The sequence below is a fragment of the Patiria miniata genome, unplaced genomic scaffold, assembly GCF_015706575.1.
Source record: "Patiria miniata isolate m_02_andy unplaced genomic scaffold, ASM1570657v1 HiC_scaffold_9, whole genome shotgun sequence".
Lineage (NCBI taxonomy): Eukaryota > Metazoa > Echinodermata > Asteroidea > Valvatida > Asterinidae > Patiria > Patiria miniata.
The window spans coordinates 10033096-10049754 of NW_024037076.1; the positions used below are offsets into that span (position 1 = coordinate 10033096).

Sequence of the window (16659 nt, forward strand, 5' to 3'; positions counted from 1 at the left end):
TTAATAAGATGTTCTATTCATCCTTTTCAACATTCTTTCTCTGTACACATTGTCAATTGTATGCTCTATTTACTTTCCCTATCACCTTCTGTTCTATGTTGGGTGCCCGCTACACTTTGAAAACTACTTTTCATTATTAATGTGGCCACGGCGTGTAGCCAGCCTATATCGTCCTCTGTCCCTACATACACCCATTCGGATAAGGGTCAGCAGAAACCACTCAGTATTTCTGACAACTCATCTTATAGTGTGAGTACAAAAAAAAAAAGATTATTCAGTTCAAAAATAGCATAATTATAGCAGTACACCAACTTCCATTACAGGTGGTCTCTTTAAATGGACACCGATGGAAAAGTCCAAGGTCATGGTCGGACTACTGGCAACAGATGGCCAAGCTAATGCCACACACGAACCAGTGGTGCAGCTTTGTGACTGCATGAACGGTGGCACCTGCCTGTGGGATGAATTTGTGATGGGCACGGATATTGTTGAAGACCGTTTCGGGGTGAGTGTTCTTATCGTTTCTTTTCTTCAGACCCAAGGGCTTTGTCATCTGACCTACCAAAAGTCAGTGGTAAATTTAACTGACTCCCCTGACTGACTGACACCCCGACTGACTGCCTGACTCCCCCCTCCCTGACTGACTGGCCGACTCCCCCCTGACTGACTGACAAACTGACAAACTGACTTAACTGACTGACTTACCTGACTGACTGACTGACTGACTGCCCGCCTCCCCGACTGACCTGACTGACCTGACTAACCTTAGTGACTCACTTGACCTGACTGACTGACTGACTGCCTCCCCGACTGACCTGACTGACCTTACTAACCTTACTGACTTACCTTGCTGGACTAACCGACTGACTGCCTGCCCGATTGACCTGATTGACCTGACTACCCTTACTGACTGACTGACCTGACTTGACTTACTGACTGACTGACTGACCGAGGCCCAGCGCAACCTGGCGAGCCTTTCCGCGCTATTATTTGGCTATCCATGTTGAAATCAGCATTAGTCAATAATGAGTGAAATTTGGTGCGGTCAAACACAGTATTAGACTAGCTACTACTGTTTACACTTACACCAGTTCGTACGCAGGTTAAATATTCCAGGTGGCTAGAGCCCCTCAACACTGGTCCTAACCAGGATTGTATTTGTATGTACATAGCGGATCTGTGTACACACCGTGTTTGATGCTTGCTAAATTGAAAGAGATTATGAAAAGTGTACAGTTGTTTGCAGAAAAATTGTCCTGCCTAAGGAAAGGCTTTATATATCAATCCCAATTTGATAAACACTACCTGAAATTATTCTTTGTGGATGTCTGCTGCATGCTATAGAATTTAAAAGATTCATATGAGCCGGTTTTCTGCCTATTTAAGTATTGTTTTGGACAAACATTTCATATCTAGGTGGTGCTTTGCGAGTGTGATCCTGGCTGGAGTGGTGAGTTCTGTGAAGTGGATTACGACGCCTGTGAGGACGGCCCCTGTTTTATGGGCGTGGCTTGTTTTGATGAAGCGCCACCGTCGTTGAACAGCACCTGTGGACCTTGCCCTCAAGGACTTGAGGGTGACGGCAGGTTCTGTCAGGGTAGGCCAAGACTTTCTTTGTTTCAGCAATCATTTTGAACCCAGTTTTCCCTTTACTGGCCAAGATCATCTTGCCAGTAGACAATTTACGACACCACTGACGCCACTCTTACAAGCATTCATCAATACGTATATTAAAACCTGTTACATTTAATGATACCGGAATCTTACATAGCTCACCTATCTAACAACAATTAGGTTCTCAAGGCCCTGAAAATAATATCTATCATTAAAGACAATAATGCAGCGCATATTGCAGCCATTGCCGAAAACACCGCGGCAAACCCCTTCTCTTAGCAATAAGTGTTACTGTGTTCTAATTAACATGCATTACACAGCTGCTACGGCTTTACGACGCATCCGAAGGACAAACCATTGGACCACAGCACCCCACATCCAAATTTCAAGAGCTATACTTGCAATGCAGTAGAGAACAGTTGATGAAAGATTGCATCACATAACCACAATATCTTATTTGTAAACACATTTTACATAGTCTATTGTTTTCTGTACTGCCAAACAGCCACCTCATCACTGTGTAGTTTTATGGATAAAAATGGCATATATAGGGACAGTGTAGTACAACTAGTGTATAGGCGTTTAACACACTGGTAACACGTTGGGCAGAATAGGTTGATATGTGGACCAATGTTGGTCAACATATCAACAGGTTAAAGTCTTTCTTCCCAATAGTTGGGCAATTTTTTACCCAAATGAGATAATTTTGAATGAATTTTGGCTAAAATGTCATTGCCCAAAAATGTTTTACCTATTATTTTCTAACAGGCTAGACTAATGATAGCATATCATGATTGCGCATCTTCCATCAATCTAGGGTTGATACACTTGTTGAATCAGGATTGTTTTCCAGATTGGGCTGAATGAGGTGTTAACATCGTCAAAACATAATTGAGACTAATAACCTTGGAATTAACATGAAAGGGTGGATAGCCACCTCAACTCCCACCCCAACAATCCCCTGAGATTAAATTGTAATTATTCACGGTTGACTTGTATGGATCTCACATTAATTACGGATGACGTACCGCGTAGCCCTTAAACATCGCCGGTGATTTTCTTGCAGATATCGACGAGTGTGAGCTATACAAAGACGAGCCAGCCAGCAGCGGTGGACGTGGCTGCGATCAGATCTGTGACAACCTCCTCATGGACTACAACTGCAGCTGTGAATCTGGCTACTCCTTGTACATTGATAACAGGCGATGCATTGGTATGAACTTCTGCTTTGCACGCACAAATATAAAGCTTAACATGCAGAAATACAAATGTGTTACCCTACTAGTGGTGTGAGAGTAACTAGATGCAAAACCTGCAGGAATACAATTTGTTACAATGTTGTGAAAGTAAGGGCCGCATTTAATATCCGGATATGACTCATTTAATATCCTGATAAGGTGCAGGAAAAGTTATCGCAGTAGGCCCATTAGCATTAGTTGTAACTTGTCCTGAACCTGCTTGTGATGAAGTTATTATTTACATTGTGCGACTCGGACACTGATATTAAGGGTCAATTCCAATGAACTCCTCAATTTCTTCCAACCTCCGCCCCAAAAAGTTCGTATTTGCTTCACTAATATTTGTTGAAATGTTCAGCCTTTTTTCATTAAAATCTGATTTCAATTATGTGGTATCTGAGGATTTGGGGCAAGCCTAGTTTGTGTGCGTGTCAGACCGGCATTCTGTGTAACCAGTGGTTTATAATGCTTGCATTTGATTTGGATGATGTAGATATCGACGAATGTGAAATGGACCTGCACAATTGTAACGTCAACGCAGTGTGCAACAACACCCAGGGCAGCTTTGAGTGCAAATGTAAGCCAGGCTTCCGGGACGACTTTATGGATGGAACGTCGTGTACAGGTATGTGTGTTGGGTAAAAACAAACAGTAGAAGCGCTAGGTGTCAACAATTGTTGAACTGAAGATCTTTACTATGGACTCCATGCACAAGTATCCCGTAGTCAGTTACATAGAGAGAGTTGGACCGCTGATGTACGTCACAACAAAACAATCATAGGCAATGGCACTGTGTGTCTACTGCTTGAGTGAAGACCTACAAGTTTGTGTGCATTTAACCAAGTCATTATTCGTACGTGCCTCTACCCTATGGGCACAAACCAATGGTCTTGTGTGCCCGCACTAAGTGTGTCCCTCTCAATGAGCTCTATGTATATAATGGTAAAAAGAGCCACTTACTGTTCATTCAAGGAGTCTGTAATGATAACAACAAGTAGGGTCCTCCAAAAATGATCGGTAGGGCCTGTAGTAATTTTCCAGATGTCAGTGCTTGGTATTATTCTACAAAAGCACTTGGGAGCCAAAAGGGATGTTATTCATCGCCAATTGGTGTTTGTAATTGTTCCTTCAAACTATACAAATGATGATGTTGAATATATCAAAATGTCATTTGCAAGTTAATGTACAACGTGGTCAACTCATAAAGGAGCCTGAAATCAATGGGGAGAGGGGACGACAATGGAAGAGGAAGTGTCTTACGGTTGATTTTAGCAGCTTGTCACCTGACCAAATTGACTTACGCCTGATTTGTGACAACTAGTGAGAGCTTGTGTATTACCTGCAGGTTTTTCGAGATGTATACACACAATTAAACCTAGAGAGGTGAATAATTAACCGAGGAATAGGAGTTAACATAGAATTGTAACACACAGTAATCATAATGCGGAACAAACTCATGTTAATGTTAAAGTATAAGTCAGCCAAGGCTTGACAAAGTCTTCTGCGGACTTTAGTTTACAAAACAAGCAGTGAAATAATGAACAAAATACTATGCGCCAACATTCTGCTGTTATCAGTTTTCTTCTCATCTTATTGTGAACCCAGTATTAATTAAATTATCTAATTTTGCAGTCACTTATGAAGGCCTCCGAAATAATCAAAGTATTTTCTTTCATTTGTTTCTTTCATTAATCTCTCAGACCTCATGGAATGCATGGACAACAGTAGCTATACCTGCGACGAGAAAGCTAAATGTGAAAACACCATCGGCTCGTACCTGTGTGTGTGCATTGCAGGATATGAAGGTGATGGCAAGACATGTCAAGGTAAGACCGTATATAATACTGAAATTTGGAATTAATTGCCTTACTTAGACGCAGGGAATGAGGATTTTACCAAGCGAATACATCAGATGGTTATCCCCATTTAATTGCCAATGCAAATGTTAAGTGTGCTTTTTTTGTAACAAACTTTTTGTTTCGAAATCTGTTGGTGTTAAAATGTATTCACATTAGATTGGCAGCGTGTGAAGTTCCTGTTACGTCACCAAGTCACATTCCGCTGAAGGTGGTGTCCAATACACAACTTGTTTTATGTATGTCACTAGATGTGGATGAATGCACAAGGGACATGGATGATAACTGTCATGCTGAAGCTGATTGCACAAACACCGTGGGGTCATACACGTGTGCGTGTGGGGATGGCTGGACTGGCGATGGCACCAACTGCACCAACATAGACGAATGTGCCGCATCGTTACCAGTCTGTAATGAGAACGCTGAATGTACGGACACTCAAGGCAGCTTTACGTGCCAGTGCAACACTGGTTATGTTGGCAACGGAATGATGTGTGTGGGTATGTAATGTTCTTGCAATCTGTAATGTAAACATAATTTTCGTTTGCTTGGTGTAACTAGTCAGCCAGGACAATCGTTGGAGTGTTAAGCCATATCTATACACAGACACTGTTGCTATGAATATATACTCAATATTACCTACAATTTCAGCAAAGCCTTATTCTTTTTGCTATTACCGTTGATTCGCAGATTTGAATGAGTGTACCACGGGTCAGGACGATTGTTTGGCCGTTACTGGTGAGTGCAGCAACACAGTGGGTAGCTTTGACTGCAGCTGTAAGGATGGATATACCGGAGACGGTCGGACAAACTGTACAGGTAAATCAAACATAATCAGTGTAGTGTGTTGTGTGCATTTCTTATTGTATCTTGTAGGTCCAGAATATTACTACTTACTGGGGCTTGGACAGATAACATGGTACCAGTTGCGGGACCGAAAAAAGCAGGTCCATCTTTAACAAACCCTTTTTCGCAGATACATTTTTTTTCTAAATTGAAAACGCAAATTTACCTTGGTCAGTAAATAGCAGTGCTTCGTTAGTATACTTCTTAAATTTGTTATGACTTCAGTTGCCATTATGTGTTGAGTGACTGCAGTTTGTTGTTTTTGTTTAGCTATCATTCAGGGGTAATGCTTGCAACTTTGCAAGACACTCGTACAATGACTGTATTGATCTAACCCAGACTGGGACATTAAGTGCTCAAAACGATGCAAAAGAAGATCTGGCCAACGTTACTCACTCTTTAGCCAGCAAATTTCTCCAAAACTGTCATTGTGGCAAAGAAAAGTTCCTCAGTATTTCACCAACTAAGTTTGAAGGTTCAGTTCAATTTTTAAAGTAGAATTTTTTACATTTTATTGCACATGATGAGCGGGAAGTCAAGTGATTTCAAAATGAGGCTAAAGACTAGACTTCTACATGTCCATCCATGGTCCAACTGTTTGACAAGTCTGACTTCTTCATTTATTTTTATAAGTCAGGTGCCTAACTATATACAAATTCATAGAAATAGTGACCTATTACCCGGCATCAGAGATATTTCTTTTGGCACAGTCAGCTGACAGTCAGATGAAGTACTGAAACAAATGTTGGACTGGTTGCTTCAGATGTCAGTCAATTTTTTTTTGTATTGCATGTTTTCAATACCTTAAGTTTTGGGACTCTCATACATAGTATTTAGAGTCCCAAATTTTCGGACTAGATCTATCCTTACTTCCAGCTTTGTTATATGTTTAAATATTAAACACAGATCAGCTAACTGACCATTACAGCAGCAGGCTGTTACTAGCCCGGTTCCAAAGTTACATGTAACAGTCCACCCCAATGTGTAAAGTATTGCCGTACGGAGAGCATTTGATGATGTCCAACATTAAAGCTTGTGGTCATATCCATTGACTGTTTTAGGATCCGTAGATCCCTAACACCCTAAGCTTTGGATCGGGAGGTTTACATTCCAGGTTTTGCAGGCACTTTCAGTCTAAAAGAAAGGGAAGGCTTTAAGCTTGAGGCAGTTTTGAAAAGATCTGAATAATTATGTGAAAGGCTGGTGAGAGTGACACCCCATTTGTTATGCTCTTGGACGTGCCGCCAAATTTACCTTTGCTCTGCAAACCGTTGAACAACGAACCTGAAAAGTGACACCAATTTAAACGACATCATTGTTAATTGCAATACAAACCGATTCTTTTTTGTAACGAACTTTGATTATTGTAGATTTTGATGAGTGTCAGGAGAGCAATGATTGCTCTGCGAACGCTAATTGCACCAACACGGTGGGCAGCTATCAGTGTGACTGTGTGACTGGATACACAGGGGACGGACAGACATGCACAGGTGAGAATGTCGAACAATATCCAGAATTTAGCACCCTGACATTGTAATCAAATCTTTGTCAAAGGTAAAACAACCACAAACAATGCTTTTTGTGAACCAACGGTATAGAATGAGCATTTCGGTTAATTGTCTCAGCTGTATTAAGACTACCGACTAGCTGTTGCAGTGATAAGTAACACATCGGTATTGGTCATACTGTAAATAGCCTTCGTTGCCATTGCAACCCAAGTTGTAACCCTACCCATCCAGTGTTCTGAAGTCCATTATGTGATTATCACACATCTCTTCAAGTAAATCATAAATCCATTCACAGGCCCACTAACAGGGGATTTGCAATAAAAGATGAATTGCCTTTTCCATACTTCTTTTTAAACTTACAACTTGTAGCTTGACTTGGCATTGGATGGCGTGTGATGAGCTTTTGTGAACTTGTGATAGACTTGACAAGAAAGATGTCCACTATTTCTACCCAGTCTCCCAATCCCACCCCTCAACCTCCCTTCCCCATAAGCATGTTACTCCAATTATTGAGTTGATTCATTTGCTGTGATGCAGTTTTGCACTTTTTTTCAGACATTGATGAATGCGCTCTTGGACTCGACGATTGCCAGCAAGAGTGCTCCAACACCGAGGGATCATTTGCTTGCAATTGCAGTGCAGGTTTCACCCTTCAAGATGGAGTTTGTCAAAGTAAAACATTTGTTTACCTGTTTTCATTGATACACCGGTTTGGCATCCCACTTGTGCATGGGTGCATCAAGCTGAGAAATTCATCGAGAAAGAGAAAATGAGGAATTGGAAAATGACAAGTACTTCCAGCAGGCAAATTGTTCTCTTTCTTCAACGTCTATGAACATATCATTTTGTAGTAGTTAGCAGATCTCCATCATAGTGTTTAAAAAAAAAAGCCTCATAATTTTTTCTTGTTATTGTCTTCATATTGTCGAATTTCCTTTCCCTGTAGTCCATGAACAGCCTGAAACTTTTTCAGCACTGTCTGGGATTATGGATTGATCAGTGCATCAATGCATTGTAATACAATGTAAGCTTCTTTGACGACACAAAGACTGATTTGTATTTTTCGCTCACAGCTGAAACGATGTGTTTGGGTACAAATTGCACCCAGGGTGACTGCTACAGAGCCAGCAATGCAGACATGTGCCTCTGCTACTCAGGATACGCAATCGATGGTGATAACACTGTCTGTGAAGGTAATATTGTTTAATAGTGTCTTCCTTCCTCAACTGGTCTTATTTTTTGATCAGTCACCACAAACACAGCTTAAATCATATTTCAGAAAAGTATGCCAAACAGTTCTTAGGCTTAAATTTAACCGAAAACAACATGTAACTTAATCATATCTGACTGCATTTCAGATATTGATGAGTGCACAAGCCCGAGTGACCCTCACATGTGTGGTGCCAACTCGATGTGTGATAACCTGGACGGCAGTTACGAGTGTCGTTGCCTTCCCGGCTATGCTCTCAATAGTGACCAACGGACTTGTGCAGGTATGGCAATCTAACAGTCAAACTGTTTTTATGGAGCTGCTAAACAGCGATGCTGCCAGAAAAAATATTGTGAAGCAATGTGAAGCTGCAGTGGATTTATATTTCTGATTTTGGTCAAATATAAGTAGTTATTTCTTGCCCAGTACAATCTTCAAGCTCGAATAAACCGTCATTTCATTATTTCATGAAATCTAGATGTGAATGAATGCCAAGCCGGTACTCATAACTGCGACGCTATGAGCCAGATGTGCGCCAATGACGAACCCTACTTCACTTGTGACTGCAAGCCTGGCTTCAGCAGCGAGAGTTTCAACGGATCCTGCTCAGGTTAGGATTCTTTTCTACTAGGCAGGTGTACCTGGGGGCCTTTGGGAACTTTCAGAGTTTCCACGTTGGGGATTGACGAAACCACCCTAATATCTCAGGTCAGGGAATGGACCTGTCTTATGCCTTACAACATAATTATGCATTATATCGTGTGAGTGTGAGTTTGAAAATGCAAAATTGCAGTGCATGTGAGATATCCGAAGTAGGTCTAGGCTTATAACATTTCTGTGTTCCATAGACAAAGTATATCAAAAGCAACTTGATTCACAAAATGCATGTGAAGTTCGTTATTGTGAACATAAGTAAATCTGATATTTGCAGTTTGAATTAGACTTACAATTACAACTTTTGCTGACATTTCAAAGCCGTTTGGACTTCTTCCATTTAAAGGAGAAGATCTGAAAGTTTGTTAACGACGTTTCTGTATTCAGCCACAACCTGCTGTATCCGCTATTATGTCAATATAGCTATGGATAGTCAGTGCAACATGTTGCTGGCAGAAATCTTCAGAGCCGTGGGCGAAACGACTCAATTCAAAGTGACACAGTCATTGCAAACAAAATGAAGCTAAGAAATGTTCTGACATTCCCACGAACAAAGGCAGATTTGGAAGATCAGGCAGCCACTGCCCCCACTCGAGATCATTGTGCTGTTAAAGATGTGGTTCGCGTTTGCTTATTTTGACAGACATCAACGAATGTTTAAACGACACCTTGAATGATTGCCACATCGACGCTGACTGCCTAAACAATAACGGTTCCTTCACCTGCCAATGCAAAGACGGATTCACTGGCACCGGACACCTATGCTTTGGTAATGCAATTTGTGAAATGGGGTATTTTTATACTTATTATTATTTTTTTGGAGGTTTCGTTGACCGTTCTGTTTATATTTAACATTTATATTTAAGTTCATGAGACCCCACTGGAAATAGGCCCATGTATTTTTTTGTTATTAACTGTCCAAGATGAATGAACAGATTTTTGCTTTTATTCTAGAAATTTTCTGCAAAGTGTTTTTTTTAGGATTTCTAATTGACTGAAACACTTGCCAATTTGCCATGTTAGTTTGCCACGTGCGGAAGTGTTACTGACATTAAGGAGTTATGAATATTTTTCAAAATATATTCTTATGTTGCATTTTTTGGGGGAACCGATTGGTTACCCATGAAAAACAAATACATATTATGGGCTTGTGACTGAGTTTTTAAATACCAAATATCTAAAAATTTAAGGAATGCCATTCTTAAAGTCAGGCGTGGCATGATTTAAAGGGTAAGAAAACATATTTAAAAAATTACTTATTCCTGTTACATTTACAGTTTTCGATAATGAAATCATTGGAGTGACTGATTTTGTTTACCTATGCAAATTCAAAAACCAGCTTTCACAATTTTGACAAACATGCAGCACGGACTGTCCTTGTGTTTATCTCATTTTAAATTGAAATAGTTTGTGCACAGAACTTTTTCTATAATGACTCCATTTTCGCAGAGTGTTTTTTAGACTAATTGAATTGGAAATCTTGAACTTCTTCCCAGCACAATGTATTTATTTGAACCAGAAGTCCTGAATGGATTATCGACACAATGTAAAGTTAATTTAATAATCTTCATGTGTCTATTGACATTTTAATTTGATTCTTTTCCCCTTCAGATATTGACGAATGTTCCGTGCCCACCGACGACCCCAACTATGCCAACTGCAGTCCCTTCGCATCGTGCATCAACCTGGCGGGGTCATTCCAGTGCAACTGCACCATGGGATACGAAGGGGATGGGCACAATTGCCAAAGTATGTGCAAACATGATAACCTGCTTTCACCCGTGGATATATCATTGCAGAGATTGGCTCGTGGCGGAGTATTATTCACCTTGAATGTTGATAATGTGTAGGACTGTGTAGACGCAAGTGTCCCTCTGATGGTACCAAAGAGAGGGACCTTTGGATTATTTTTCCTAGTAGTTGTACAGGGTGTCCTGAAAATAATGGTGCATGTAAACCCCGACATTTAGGCCAATTTACAACCGGAATTTACTGCAAATGTTTACACGATCTCCAAGGTTACAGATTTAGCTTGAGAATACCGTTTGCTTAATTTAAGATTGATTCTGTAAATCCAGATATATGTTTGAATAACCGCAAAGCCAAAAAAAAATCCCATTCTGTGCCACTTTTAGGAAGCAAGTGCTTCAAAGATCAGACAATGCCAGTATAGCTCTTTTGATAAGATTCCTCTATCTCTATGGGTGTAAGACAAACATTTCATGCACACGACAATGTAGGGTTTTGTTGTTATGTTGAAACAATTTAATATTACAGACAGCTTCACTTCTTTAAAACCTCAATGAAAGAGTTCAATCAAATATAAATCAATATTGCTCACTCTGCTTAAAAATGTTAAAATCACCCACAGTAAAGTGATTTGGTTTTAGACTAGGACTATACTGATTTTATCTGCTTTACAGACAGTGGCACAAAATGGCTTTCTTGGCTTTGCCGTTTTTCAAACATATCTTTGGATTTACAAAAGCAATCTCAATAAAACAAACAGTATTCTCAAGATAAATCTATTTACTTGAAGATGGTGTAAACATCTGCAGCAAAAATGGAGGGGTTTACATGCACCTTTTTTTCAGGACGCCCTGAAGTGGTGTTAGTGGTATTTTAATTTTTGTATGGTAATGGAACCGATGATTTCTCAAAAGCGCCAAAGGCACTGTAGCTCGCAAGTCAGAAGAAACATGGAGAGAGGAGACAATGAAACAGTTTTAGAGGTGGAAGGAAAACCCAAGAGTAATAGTCTATGGAAGACCCACCTATGTTTAGGTTACATACCTAGTGTGGAAATTCCTTTGTTTTTGTGTAGTTAAAAGAAAGTATCATTTTACTCGCAATGTGAAAACTCTTTCAACAATAAACCTGACCCCAAAATGCCTTTAAACCTTGTGTGGACGTGGACAAGTGAAAAAACCTATCCATATAATGACCCGGGCGGGATTCGAACCCGCGCCTCAGTGGTCAAAGGTGATGACGCTTTAAATACATGAAGAGTCTACAGGTGTTGCCAACGCCGTAAATCCCTTCTACTGGAACTCACTTAATAATTAATGGACGGAACAGCGAAATAATGTTGCTGTACATACCGTGGGGGAATACACAAACATGTCAATGAACTCGTCCTTTGTACTTTAGACAGAGGTACTATACACCAAATCTTGTTAATTGTTACAATGAAGAAAGTATCTTGGCACGTACAGCTGACAGCTGACAACCAATAACATTGAGTGTCCTGCAATCTACGAAAACTGCTTTAAAATGTCTCATTTGTATAAATTGAAACTTCCATGGTACAATCCGAATGCAAACTACCATATGGGTTCTCTAGAAAAAAAGTGCAACGATTGGATTAAACATAACATTCCATCTTTCCCTTATCCAATCAAAATCATTTGGATATTGATGGAAAGAACATGGTATGCATTTTATTCTGCAGTGCAATTCACTCAGAAATGTTTTATGATAGATGGTGAGACGACGAATTGGTGGAGCTGATCTTATTCATAGTAGAAAACAATATTTCCAGGAACGAAAATGGGATTTTAATATGAAAATAGTACTTACTAAGCGAATTACTTTTTGAACTTTTGCCATGCAAACATATAAATAATATACTTTGCGTCCCAAATGGGCCTTATTTTTGCACTTTGAGGCCGATGTTTGATTGCACATTATGTGTCAAAAACACCCTTCAATTTTGAACCTTGCAGTCTTGATATACCCAGATTTGTTTTGCCCCTTTAAACTCACATGTATAACACACGTTCCTTAACCAGATATCGACGAGTGTGACAGTGCGATCGCCGCATGTGCTACCTACAGTTCCTGCACGGACAACCCAGGCAGTTATCTCTGCACGTGCGACGATGGTTTCCGTGGTGATGGCTTCACCTCGTGCGTCAACATCGATGAGTGTCAGGAGAACCCTGGCGTGTGTCACTCCTTAGCGACGTGCACAGACACTGCAGGGAGCCATTTTTGCAACTGTAACCAGGGTTACCAAGGAAATGGCACATACTGTGAAGGTAAAACATTTTTGTTTTTAGATTTCTTTCATTTCTGAGCAGTGGCGTAGCCAGGAATTTTTCAGTGGGGGGGGGGGGGGGGGGGGGGGGGGGGGCTGGGGGGGGGGGGCTGGAACTTTTCATGGGGGCATCATGTAGATCAATGATAATTTTTCTCGAAACTCAAAATCTCAGTGGGGGCGACAAGGTTGCATGGGGGAGAGGGCTGTCCCCCCCCCCCCCCCCCCCCCCTTTGCTGCGCCACTGTTCCTGAGCTGTGTCCAAGATACGAGCTGCAAGTCGTATTCTTTTGAGAATCGACAAAATTATATCTGGATATCTGGATAAAAGCTATTTCCAGTAATTAATCTTGCGGACTATTGCGTTTTTTCCTTCAATTTATGAGGCAACTAACACATTATCAGTAGGTCTTTTTATGGAAAATCTCACAAGGTCAAGGGTGACTCGAAACAAGAACTGCAGATAAAAGTCCGGATCAAGAGATAGAAATAGTTAAAATGGGTTGAAATGGTTTTGATAAATGTATTGGATGCAGGGAGCAGGAGATTGAGGTTAAGTTCAAACAGACCATCGACCGCCGATTCAAATATTGGCTCTGGCTTAATGTACACACATGTGCGTTGCAGGGCCGGAGCCCTTGTCCCCCCCCCCCAAAAAAAAAAATTATAACAATAATACTTGTCAAGGTACTATTACGGAGACACGTTATCGTAATTTCTTCGCACGATGTGAGACATCGGTCATTAGGGAAACATTTTCACGTCTCTTTAATGTCACAGCCCCCCCCCCCCCTTTAGAGGCAAAATTTACCCGTCGCAATTAGATTATATTTATTGCTCGTAGTCTAATTAGTAAACATACAGAAATTCGTGGAAAAAAGACAAGGGAATATTGGGTTAGGGAACATCGAAGTTTGAAAAGATTTGTGCATAAGTCTACGGGAATGTATCCCAAATGACCCATTTCCCGTAAATCCTATAATTATCATTAAAATAATATAGCCCCCCCCCCCCAAAAAAAAAGAGAGAAAAAAATATCAAAATAAAAGATGACCTTTGAAGTCAAATTGCTGTAAATGTAATGTTAATTTCACCTACGTGGGCTTCCGCAGGGTTGTCAATGGGAATAGTTGGTAGGGCAAATGTCCACCTGCCAAGCCTCGAAAAATGATGAATTGAGAATATGCGACGCCCATATGTGCACACCCGTAATGCCCAGTCACACAGAAAATATCGGGAAATGCAGAAAATATCGGTTTTAAAACTAACAGGTGTCAAAGTTTAGGCTCAATTAATTATGTTCCTTTCTGCTAGATTATAAAGCATGTACAGCTATAATGTGCCAAAGCTAGGGGGAAAAAGTAGACCTCTTTCACGGTTCAGTTGACAATGCTAACTAGCTTTCCATATCTTGGACTGAAATTTACGCTTCGAGTTAAATTTGAGAAGTTTGGACTGTTTTTTTTTTCGTTGTCTGTAGATGTGAATGAATGCATTACCGGTGCCCACGAGTGTGCAGCCAACATAGCAGAGTGTACGAACAATGTCGGTAGCTACATGTGTGCCTGCATGGGTGGTTATGTCTCTGCAGAGGGATTCCCAACCGGTAGACAGTGCGATGGTACATACCCACTCATTTTTGAAACTATTTTTGAAATCCTATGTTGTTCACATTTTACTTTGGCTAGAATGTTAACGGTATAGTCTATCATTTGTAATTTGTGTATTTTGTTCGTTTGAAGCAACAAAAGTGTTTAAAATCTACAGAAAGGTGCTGGAAAACTTACCTGATTACGTGCCAGCTCAGCTTCAGCTGTATGTCTCAACGCTTGCGCGCGCTTCGCCGAATAAAAAAAAAACTACTAACGGAAATTACAAAAATGCGTCTTTAGACGCATCGTCATACGTCAGTTACTTTTTGGATTGCTGCAAATGATCGACTTTAAGTAAGAGCGGAGACGTTTGATGCCAGGGCAAGTAAATTGCAATGTGAAATTGCACATTCGAATTCGAATGTGTAAACATTCAAGATTATTCAAAATCTGACAGAGGATGTTGAAGAATTTACCAGCAGGCTAGTCCTATTCGCTGCCGCTGCTATTTAAATACACATTGGCTTGATGCAATTAACATGTACATGTCTTAGGTTGGTGTTGCGGACACATATTCTATTTGAACAAAATGTTCAAAAGAATACTTGTAAAATACTCTCATGTTAACAAAGAAAACGTTTTTTCCAAGTACTCCGACTGTGCCCCCCCCCCCCCTTAAATAGATAGATGGCTGTTCGATGCCTTTCGAATGTTAGGGTACAAAGATTGTCCGATAGAGTTCATGCAACCAGTTTCTGATTTTGCAGGACTAAGGAGAGTTGATCTGCGTAAAACACCGTAAAAGAAAGAGCTTCACACATTTTATTGTGTGCCTATTCAGTCTAGCCTGAAGCTAGAAACGCGAACGCTACTGCTAATTGCATTATCAAGCAGATACATCGTAATTTAAATGAAAACATCTTTGACTGTCTCTTCATTATTTTCAGATGTAAATGAGTGTGCTCTAAATCTTGTCGACTGCGACACATCAAACTCTCAATGTAACAACACTATCGGTAGCTTCACGTGTGATTGCCTGGAGGGGTATGAGAAGAATGCATTGGGCCTGTGTGAAGGTAATAACTGAATTGTGAATACATTTTTTGGTGCTATTATTGGTTATACAGACCACTGATACATATTCTGTTAATTGGGGTTTTATGGCACATTTTAGATGGAGAATACAGCATTTGTCATCAGGTTTTTGCACAATTGTTGATTTTGTAGGATCCATGAAGGTTGTTGGCCCATTTTAGGGGTTGATGAAAAGTTTGTTGACATTCTCTCCCATTGTTTAGATGTGAATGAATGTGATGGTTCTCCATGTACGATGGCCAACTCCACGTGCGCCAATCTGCAAGGGACATATGAGTGCAACTGCATGTCAGGATTCTATCAGCAAAACTCAACGTGTCTGGGTAATATTGCTTTTCTAGATTTGTTTGAAATCTTGACACTCATTATTGTTTTGTATTCAATGTGTTGTTAAAATAATGATGAAGCTATTGTTCAAATGTTGTAAACAGGAATATAGTTAAAAGACGCAGCATGGCAGTTGTGCTGTTGCGGACATCATGGCTTCAACCTTTTCAGCTAGTTCCGTGGCCTCGTGGTCTGGGGCATTGAATTTATGGTCTGCGGGTAATTCTGCAGGTTGTGGGTTCGAATCCAGCCTGGGATAATGGTGCTTGTGTCCTTGGATACACAGCGAGAAGCTGTTGAAATGTGCATCATTGTACACTCGGTAAAAGCAGGAGCAGTGTCGGCTATGGTTTGTAATACATGTACCAGTGGTTAAAAGGGTGTTCACAGCATTTGTGCAGTGGCCAGATTGGTTTACAGCTTACAATTCATCTAGACAAAATGCAGAGCCGAATTAACAAATACTGTGCATTTTTTTCAGTGGCCGATTCAAAAGAGGCCTCTGCTGTGTTTGAAATCATCAATGGAGTGGCTGTTAGCAGTGCTGGATTTGATCTGGCAACAGGCTCCGTCACCTACCGCCAAGAACTGAAGAGTTCGGTACGATTACTTCAGCCAAATAATGTGTGTTTTTTCAGATTAATTGCAAAAGTCTTTCTGATTCCAACTGATTCATAGTG

The 16659-nt window shown here is 40.5% G+C and overlaps 1 protein-coding gene across 1 annotated transcript in view; it reads left to right on the forward strand.

The window, feature by feature from the left end:
- Nucleotides 1-16659, forward strand: part of LOC119720457 (fibrillin-1-like) — a 41562-nt gene that overhangs the window by 9641 nt on the left and 15262 nt on the right. The window contains exons 12-30 of the mRNA XM_038190128.1: nucleotides 324-505; nucleotides 1417-1597; nucleotides 2681-2827; nucleotides 3346-3477; nucleotides 4553-4678; nucleotides 4960-5208; nucleotides 5399-5527; nucleotides 6925-7044; nucleotides 7618-7734; nucleotides 8136-8255; nucleotides 8421-8555; nucleotides 8751-8882; nucleotides 9570-9695; nucleotides 10538-10675; nucleotides 12718-12966; nucleotides 14446-14586; nucleotides 15505-15633; nucleotides 15856-15975; nucleotides 16461-16579. Coding sequence (XP_038046056.1) covers nucleotides 324-505; nucleotides 1417-1597; nucleotides 2681-2827; nucleotides 3346-3477; nucleotides 4553-4678; nucleotides 4960-5208; nucleotides 5399-5527; nucleotides 6925-7044; nucleotides 7618-7734; nucleotides 8136-8255; nucleotides 8421-8555; nucleotides 8751-8882; nucleotides 9570-9695; nucleotides 10538-10675; nucleotides 12718-12966; nucleotides 14446-14586; nucleotides 15505-15633; nucleotides 15856-15975; nucleotides 16461-16579 — 2792 coding nt within the window. The remainder of the gene's footprint in view (nucleotides 1-323; nucleotides 506-1416; nucleotides 1598-2680; nucleotides 2828-3345; nucleotides 3478-4552; nucleotides 4679-4959; nucleotides 5209-5398; nucleotides 5528-6924; nucleotides 7045-7617; nucleotides 7735-8135; nucleotides 8256-8420; nucleotides 8556-8750; nucleotides 8883-9569; nucleotides 9696-10537; nucleotides 10676-12717; nucleotides 12967-14445; nucleotides 14587-15504; nucleotides 15634-15855; nucleotides 15976-16460; nucleotides 16580-16659) is intronic.